The sequence below is a fragment of the Cyprinus carpio genome, unplaced genomic scaffold (assembly GCF_018340385.1).
Source record: "Cyprinus carpio isolate SPL01 unplaced genomic scaffold, ASM1834038v1 S000006751, whole genome shotgun sequence".
In the NCBI taxonomy this organism is placed as follows: domain Eukaryota; kingdom Metazoa; phylum Chordata; class Actinopteri; order Cypriniformes; family Cyprinidae; genus Cyprinus; species Cyprinus carpio.
In genome coordinates, this window is record NW_024879350.1 from 176,692 (window position 1) to 186,300 (window position 9,609).

The following is a 9,609-nucleotide window of genomic DNA, read 5'->3' on the forward strand; positions in this document are numbered from 1 at the left end:
ATTCTCAATTCTAAAAAAAAGTCAAGAATCGTGAGATATAAACTGGCAATTTAAAAAAAAGTCAGAATCGTGAGATATAAAACTGGCAATTCTAAAAAAAAGTCAGAATCGTGAGATATAAACTCAATTCTAAAAAAGTCAGAATCGTGAGATATAAACTCGCAATTCTAAAAAAAAGACTCAGAATCGTGAGATATAAATTCTCAATTCTAAAAAAAAGTCAAGAATCGTGAGATATAAACTGGCAATTCTTAAAAAGTCAGAATCGTGAGATATAAACTCGCAATTCTAAAAAAAATCTGAATCATGACATAAACTGGCAATTCTAAAAAAAAGAGTCAGAATCTTGAGATATAAACTCTCAATTCTAAAAAAAAGTCAAGAATCGTGAGATGTAAACTGGCGAGTCTAAAAATGTCAGAATCGTGAGATGTAAACTCTCAATTCTAAAAAAAAAAGTCAGAATCGTGATATAAAAACGCATGTGTGAAAAAAGTTGTCAGAAGTGTGAGATAAAAAGTCACAATTACCTAATATTTATTTGTATTCTGTTGCAGAGATAAGCTTCCAGAGTTTTTCAATAGCAGTCTCTCTAAAAGCAGCTCTACAGAGCGCAACAGTGCCCACACTGCTTTTTCATTCAAGTACTTTTCCCATTCATTTCTCCATAAAGATTTCATAAAGTTCTCAGATAAAGAAATCAAAGCAACCAGCTGTGATATGAATCATTACAAACTCAGATTTGAAGAAAACAAATGTGAAATCTGGAAAGTTACAAAAGTTTTCTGAGGGCATGAAATGCTCATCCCACGAAGCATTGTGAATAACGTAATCAAATAAGAAACTAAGGTTCAATATAAAACAATATATTTGAACTATATTACAAAATCTTGTGCCTGTCGTTCACAGTGCTGCATTGCAGTGGTCCATCGTTGCTGAGCTCTTTTGCAGTGATTTTTGTTTCCATAGTAACAGTCCTCTGACTGGATTCTTTCTAGTTAAGATTATGGTGTAGCGGAATTCGGCTATTAAAAATATCTTAATAAAAAGACCTTGAAATCATAGACGTATGGCTTTTAAAGCAGCACATACCACCTCTTCAAGTTCAAAAGCCTCTTAAAAGGTTTATGTGCTGTTGGGGTTAGAATTCAATGAATCTATGGAGAATATAAATGGGATTTTTGCTTCTGGAAGCTGACTGTTGTGCTCTAGAAGTGGGCTTTGCCTTTTTTTGAGCCGTCAGAAACGGGATCCTTTCGTTTGGACAGTGTTCCTGTGTGGTCCTCAAGTATTACCTGATCTGGTGAGATGACAGAGAATCACTTCAGTGTTCGTCTGTTTGTACAGCCTGTGATTCACAAACTCATCTGTCCCCGAGTCTGACATGTTTGGTCTTACAGTGATAGAGACAGACAACTTTAATGCGACGTCACTGCCTTTATCTCTCTCTGGGGTTATGTCGACAATATTAGTGGTATTATCTATGATAATTATGCCTTGGTTATATATTTGGTTACATATTGCATCAAATTTAAACCAGGTGCCAACACATTATGGTCATGTGATTATGTGCCAAAAAGCAGTTAACTGGTTTTCAGCTACAAAAGTGGAATATTGTGGATGTTAATAAATTCACAACTTTTTTTTTTTTTAAAAAGCTCTTTGTGATTGCCTTTATTTATATGCCTCATTAAAATTCATAAATGTTTTAGTTATTCTAATTTAGGCAACTGATAGAAATTGCTTAAGGGTCAAAGTAATGTATGAATGGTAATAACTCACAAAACACAATCGTAACTACTAAACATTGTAATATATTTATTTATTATCGTTTTTATAATATTGATTATCGTTAATGCATTGATCAACAGATATCAGAGGAACAAAACAAAAATAATATATATATATATATCACAAATTAACAGATGATTCTTAAAACTAGTAATAACAAAAAGCAATTGTTGGCTGTTGGAATGTTGCATAGTTCTGCTATAAACTAAAAATAAAAAAAGTGCTTATCTTTAGTTCTGGAACCTAATGGTGAACATGATTATTGGTTTGATATTCAGGGTCATCACGCCAAGTCAAATTCATTAGTGAAGGCCTTGCATTAGCAAATTATCTGCTTGTCTGATGTAAAAAAATTAACACCTCCTGCAGAAAGGAAACTGAAATGTTTTAAGACACACCTTCAATTATTATACTTATAAGTAATAAGGTTTATGGATAGGTATGTTTATCAGCCCTGTTTCTGGTCTAAGAGTGTGAAATTTAAATGTCTGGAATTAGCTTGGAATGATTCTGAAAGCAAATTGCATCCTGCCAGACGGTATCTTTTTTCCATTCATCTGTTATGTCCGGGGTCCTCAACCTTTTTTGACCCATGTTCAGTTTTCGTGGAATCGTCTCCACCTCATTCAGGCTCAAGTTGAGATCATCTCCAGATCTCCTCAACTAATATTCAGCAGATGGGGTTTATCTTAGTCATGGGGCAGTTAACTTCTTCTCCTGCCTATGCAGTGGAACTTGTCATTCAAATCACACACCTTATCAAGATTATAATTAGAGCTGAAATTCAACACTTAAACAAGCAAACAAAACAAAGAATAAAAGTTCAAATGTGCTAATTGTTCGACAATGTGGTTGAGGAGTATAATGTTCAGCCGGATTGGACCTGCCAGTGATAATGGCATAAAAACACAAACACACCAGGCCTAGCATTTTAGTCCAAATTCAAATTATAACTTGAATAAGTTAGTTAAAATACTTTAGATTTGCTTCAGTCACAGGAGTCTCAGGTTGATTAAATATACTTGGTTGGAGAAAAACGCAGGAAAGGTCTTCAGGCTGGAGCTGCTCACCAAATCTTGACATCCTTGAGCTCTACATCTCCCACAATCTCGATCACATCCACACAACTTAGATCCTGCACACGATGCTTGTAACTCAGCTGGTGGAGCCCGTTTACTGCCACTTTAAAATCCTGAGCTTCACACAGGATGATCATCTGCCACGGAAAAGCGTAAGGTCAGAGGTCACAGAGCAGATACCACTCAAAAAACACAGCCAAAAATAATAAGATGCACAAGCAGGAACTGATTGAATATTTAACCTAATCATGACCTCCATCCTGTGTTTTCAGAAATAATCAAGTCATCATTCTTTAAAGTCAACATGAATTGGCATTTGAAAGCTATTTAACTTGACAAATTTCCAAGTTAGGCAAAATGCTCAGTGGTGATTTTGGCCTCCATACAGGTATTACTGTACACATACTGTACTGAATTAAAATAATTAACTTATTAATCAAAATTAGTTTTGATTTAGTAAATAATTAGAATCAGTAAAAATGCAACTCCTTAAATGATAACACCCATAAAATACAATTTTGACTTTTTACAGCATGACGGGAACATTGTTGTAACACGCCGTTAATGTAACTAATTAACATTAAATTACTGCAGCATTTTACAATACTGATAATATTAGTCTTAAAGGTAGGGTAGGTGATTTCAGAGAGGCTAGATCTCACCCTCCCTGTATAATCACTCTCCAAAGCCACGCCTCCTCCAAAACACATGAACGCACACACAGGCAGACCGGAGGCTAACCAGCGACACGATGAGAGACGGCGTTAGTGGAGGGTTGAATGCAACACTGTCAGATTACCTCACAAGTGAGAAAACATTACAGTACAAGGCGCATAATATTACAACAATAACACCTTTCATTCTCACTCTGTTTGCAATAGTGTAATGATGACGTTTCATGTCTACGTGAATATGGTGTGTGGAGGTATGCAAATACATACATTGACAGGCCGGTAGGACAGCCTATCGTAGCCCTCGGGCCGAGGAATTTGATTGGACGAAGATTTTATGGTCCTACACCTTCCACAGACAATATAAATACGTAACACTAAGCCTTTCAACCAGCATAACAAAAAACTTTTTGAACCAAATCACCTTTAAACAGAGCCTAAAAATATATTAAATAGACAGTTCACCTAAAAATGAAAAAATTGTCATCATTTACTCACCCTCAAGTTTCTTTCTTCTTTTGAACACAAAGGGAAGATAGTTTAAAGAATGTGGGTAACCGAACAGTTGCTGGTCCCTAGTGACTTTCATAGTATGGAAAAATAAAAATACTATGGAAATCAATGGGGACCAGAAACTGCTTGGTTACCTACATTCTGCTCCTTTTGTGTTCAACAGAAAGAAAGCAATTCTTAAGACATGGAACAACTTGAGGGTACATTTTCATTTTTTTTAGATAACTGTAGCTGAGATAAGCTAACAAGAAAAGTCATGTCAGATGTGAAGAAAGTTGTTACATTATAATGAAAGGTTACAAAGACAAGCAATTTTTTTTCTCTCTGTGTTTGGAATAATATGAATTTAATGAGCCGGGAATGGCCATTAAGAAAGTAAATACTGTTCATTTATATTTCATGTTGACTTTAAATTTCAGCAAATGCTCTCAATTAGTGACAAACAAAGACTGATACCTCAAAGTATTGACCGGGTGAGAAGGGAAAGCTGGGGAGGGAAGTCTCCTCAGCTCCCCAACAACCAGACAGGAAAGAGTTTCGAATGAAGGAACCAGTTTTGAAACGAGGGTTTAAGTGTAAAGCAATGTCCTGTGAGTTACTGATGCGCAGGTTTACAGCGAAAACTGTGGGGATCAACTGAAGAAATTGAAGACATCAGTACATAATTGAATGAGAAATGGGTTAACAATGACAAAAAGCATGTATTGCTTATCTAGAATATTCCAGTGGCATTCCTAATGGTTGTTTTCTTCTCATACCTCTCCGGGGAACCAGTGATCTGCCCCTTCACCATAATGGAGTCTCCTGGACTCAATCCTTTCACAAGTTTGCTCTTAAATGGAAGACTCTAGAGCGAAAAAAAGAAACACAACTGACAATGGTTTCAAATTCAGCACGACCACCACAATAATTCCCAGCTATTACTCCCACGCTATTGCTATGCAGTTACTTAAGGCTCGAATACACTACACATTTTATAACATCGGAACAGATCATAAACCATTAGGAATCAGACACTTGCCGACTTTGTAAATGGTTACAGAGAAAACCAGGGCACAAGTTTTGTTAAAGGGATAGTTCATTTCCTCACCTTATACTGTTCCGAAAAACCTTATGAATAACTTTATTCTGTGGAACACAAAAGAAGATATTTCCAAGAATATTTTGGTTACCAATGACTTCCAATGTATGGACAAAAATCCTGAGGAAATCTTCTTTTATGTTGCACAGAAGAAAGGAACTACATTAGGACGAGTAAATTGTTGATGCTGATTTAATTTGACTGATTGTATCTTAAATATAATTTGACACAAAAGATGACATACTGTCTATACCTACACATTTCTAATCAGTAAGGTGCTTGCTATAAAGGCCTGATTTAAGGGTCAGAGTGGCCAAGTAATGCCAATGTCCTGGTTTCTGTCCAGACTGTGAGGCACCCACTTCAATATGATTTCATTTATTGTGAAATTGAGTTTAAAGTATTATCTGCAGTTAAAAATAATGCTGCCACATTAAAACTGGTGTCGCATGTGAAAACAATTTCCCCCGTGTTTGCCCTTTATGGAAAACTTCAGCCTTACTCACCGTGTCACCTGACTCCGACATGACTGACTATTGGATGAAAGAGGAGGGAATGTTTTAATTAAACAGCTTCAGCTAAACTATCTATTTTACTGTAATACAAAGATACACATCAGTTAAATAACTAATATATATATTGAACGGTACTGTATTTTTCATACATTTACAGAGACAGAGAGTATACCATATATAGAGAAATACACTACTGCTCAAAAGTTTGAGGTCAATAAGATTTTTTCTTATTGAAAAAAAAAAAGAATACTGTTGTTCATTTGAATATTCTATTAATCAAAGAATCCTGAAACCACAAATAAACAAAACAAAAAAAAAAATGTATCACGGTTTCCACAATAATATTAAGCAGTACAACTGTTTTAAAAATTGATAACAATAAAAAAATGTGCCTTGATTACCGAATCAGCATATTAGAATTATATTTGAAGGATCATGTGACACTGAAGACTGGAGAAATGATGCTGAAAATTCAGCTGCGCATCACAGCAATAAAGTTAAAATATATTAAAATACAAAAAGGTTATTTTAAACTAGAATTATATTTCACAATATTACATCACAAAACTCTTACTGTCCCCAAACCTTTGAACAATAGTGTGCATATACTGTATATAGAAAACAGCAACATCAGCATAGTCACTTACATAAGCCTGTGTTCTTTTGCTTGCAACTGCATTTGAAGGTGTTACGGAGCTCTAAAAAATATTAAATCATCATGCTTATATCACAAAATGCAATCCCAATCAGATCATAACAAACAGTAAACATACTGATCAAATAAACTGCGTGTACAATACATCTCCAACCTACAGTGCAATTTATCTACCACTACTCTCTCATATACTGTACCTGTCCTATATTGACAGTGTTTGTGCATACATCTGTCAGTCCCATTAAGGTTTCATTTTTAGGCTACTTTTCACATTTAAATCCAAATCAAAAATTGTTATTAAAATGTTTTAAACACTTAAAAGTTTTAATAGAAAAGCATGTTACCTTGCTTATTGAACTGGGAATAAACCCGATGGCTTGAATCTGAACCTTCCCTGATATGGCCAGCGTGTCCACCTTCTTGAGCTCTAACCTGTGCCTGTACTCTAGCAGGTGAGAGCCGTTTACTGCCACCTGGAGGGAGTAACACAAAGCGTATCCTTATTTAAACTATAAGTATTTGTAAAGTCCCTGCCATTTGAAGAGGAGTGTGTACTTTTTGCTCCATCTGCATCACAAAACAGATCTGTAGTAGTAATAATTACTATTTCCAAACACTTTTTCCTGAACATGTACTCTTCTGCCCATTTGATGGATAAACAAACTCAACCCAACTCATGCTCCAGAGTGACTAAAAGCATGTGAAATGGCTTACTGACATCACAGCTCTCACTGGCTCAGAACAACTGTGACATTTTGTTCTTACAACTCTAATATCATAAAGCATTAATGTTTAAGCACAACATCTTTATAGAATAATACGGAGCACCTAAAGGGACAAGGTGATGGACAAAAAATAAAATTAGAGGAAAATTGATATTTCAAACCTTGCAACGCGTTTGTGAGCTCTCTCATAAAAGTAGTGCATTCTTCGGAAAAACTTTGCCAAGTATAAGTAGAAATATTTAGGGCCTGTTTGGAATTATGTAATCTTAATCATATTTCTGAAATAAAATTCTGGTTGAGACTTTGACAAGAGCTGAACTCCTATACCCCACTGGAATTAAATATTTGTTGCACTGTTACATTAAGTACACAAGCAGCAGTATTTCAAATGCATTAATTTCATCTGCAAAAAAATAAAATAAAAAAAAAGAACAAATGCAATATCTGCTTTTGCTTGCATGGATTTCTACATCAGTATGACTGCAGCAGGGGGTCTACAGATATAAACAAGTTCAATTTGAGACTTTTTAAAGACATTTGAGGCAAGGCATGTGGCGTCTCAAACAAGTCTATTGTTTTGATCTATAAAGTTTACACTTTGAAAGCAGCTTGCTTGCTGCATCTTAAGGAGAAAGTATTTTAACATCCAAAAATGACACAAATCTTCACCTTTAACATTATAAAACCAGTTAAAATAAAGTCACTAATGTTGAATAAGAGAATGAGATTAAAGTTGACTTCATATGACACCAGAGATGCCAGTAAACGAGAGCCAGACTGACAGAACTCAAGCTGTTTATAACCTTGAACAAATCTCTCTGCACAAGTATGATGATCTCGAAGGCAGCGCCGTGTCTGAAGGGCATCAGGTTGTGGATTTCCTCTTTTCCCCAGCTCTCCTTCTGCAGTGTGTTACAGACGATGTAGGGAGAGCGCTTGAAGCGAGGATTAAAGTGAAAGGCCACGTCTGCCCGAGGCTTCGTGCTGCTCCCGCAGGTCAGGTCAACCTGAAATCTACAAGACATCTGACTGTTTATCACTGTCTGGACTGGCTGACAACTATTTTTGTTATATGGTTTCTAACCATCTTGGACATTTTTACCATGCCTTCATTATTTATTTGAATGCATAGATTGTATTGTTTTGTTTTGTTTTTTTTGGTTCCTTGTGCATGAATGATCTAAATGAATGGAATACACAATCCATTTTTTTGTGTGTGAAAAACAAAATCAGCTCAGTATGAAAAGAGTGATTCTTTTCTATACCCACTGTAGATATTAATTGTCTATATTTAAGATACATACAATTTTAGCCATGAATTATGCAAAGGAGACATTTTGTTGAAATATCACCGGAATGATTCCTCCTACCTCCCTTGATCATGACCATGATGCTCCCTTCTTTAAACCAGCACTGAGCTGACTTGAGCTAAATAATGACACTTTTGTATTTTAAAGCAACTGTCTGAACTGTCTCCATAACTGATTCTTCTGCGTCTCTGTTTATCTCAGTAAAGCTGCTTTGACACAACCAGCAGTGAATAAAGCGCTATGACTTGACCTCAAATGTTACTGTACTACTTCCTGTTCTGTCTAGGCACTGTCTAGGGACCGCAGTGACATTTAACATGAATCCCATACGAGGCCGCTCACCTGTCCGCGTCGCTGGGTACACTGCCCTGTATGAGCACCATCTCTCCGGGCTCAAGTCCGCCCAGGATGGTACCAGCATAAGGTATCGTCTAGAGGCAGAAATGAAAACAATGAGACACACTAACTCAGTTTGCACTGACTTATAACAGTTATAGGTCTACAAGATAAATCCGTTTACGCTTTCATCAATGCAAAACAGGCGAAGCATTAACAGACTAGAAGCAAAAAAGTATAAGTAGGGTAAATCTTACTGGATTCGTTATTGTTTGTTTCGGGTTTGCGACAGACATATTGGCGATGCTGTTCCGAAAGCCTCTTTATATGCTGTTATTGCGAGTTAATCACCATCTGAGGAAGAAAATAATAACGCTTTCTGCACTTTCACTTCCGCTTGTGAGAATGACGCATTTAGTAACCAATTAATGCGCTATATGAGCGCGACGCGTTCAGTGGCCAATCAGTTTTAATATGAGCGCGACACGTTCGACAGCGACGCGTTTAGTGACCAATCAGCACGTTCAGTGGACAACGCTTCACTTCTCTATGGGCGGGCTCAAGGTGAGACTAGGGCCAATCAGAGTGCGATATTTTTAACGTTACTGACCAATCACGGCGCTATTTGTATAGTGACGTTTTGTGCTGTTTTTCAATCGAAGAGGGAAGAGTTCTAATCCAGGAATGAGAGAGACAATGTGCATAATACTAATACAAATTAAATAATTCTTTGTTCTTAAAATAAATGGTCTTATTTTTTACCCCCTGCATGAATGTTTAAAGAACAATGATAAGAGAGGACACATTTCACTTGACGTTAAATAAAGCAAATCTGCAGGACCGGACAGTTTTAGCAATGTGGTCTGATTAAGTCAGCTGATCATCAATCATAACTCCAAGGTTTCTGGCTGTTTTTGAAGGAGTTATGGTTGA

General features: G+C 36.3%; 1 protein-coding gene across 1 annotated transcript; it reads right to left on the bottom strand.

The window, feature by feature from the left end:
• Window positions 1–1,659: 1,659 nt before the first annotated feature.
• LOC109046654 (galectin-8-like) lies at window positions 1,660–9,095 on the bottom strand. Its single transcript, XM_042755823.1, has 9 exons — window positions 8,934–9,095; window positions 8,683–8,771; window positions 7,834–8,044; window positions 6,650–6,778; window positions 6,298–6,348; window positions 5,642–5,668; window positions 4,813–4,901; window positions 4,511–4,676; window positions 1,660–3,007 (listed from the first exon to the last, which is right to left on the bottom strand). The coding sequence occupies exons 1-9, from the start codon at window positions 8,970–8,972 to the stop codon at window positions 2,858–2,860; spliced, it is 951 nt and encodes a 316-aa protein (XP_042611757.1). The 5' UTR covers window positions 8,973–9,095; the 3' UTR covers window positions 1,660–2,857.
• Window positions 9,096–9,609: the final 514 nt, after the last annotated feature.

What these genes read in the sequence shown, in the direction of transcription:
- LOC109046654 (XM_042755823.1), bottom strand. Translation starts at nt 8,972, where the DNA reads ATGTCTGTCGCAAACCCGAAACAAACAATAACGAATCCA. An exon ending in GTACCCAGCGACGCGGACAG is followed by an intron (nt 8,045 to 8,682) that starts GTGAGCGGCCTC and finishes GATGTCTTGTAG; the next exon opens with ATTTCAGGTTGACCTGACCT. An exon ending in TGTCGGAGTCAGGTGACACG is followed by an intron (nt 4,902 to 5,641) that starts GTGAGTAAGGCT and finishes TTTTCGCTCTAG; the next exon opens with AGTCTTCCATTTAAGAGCAA.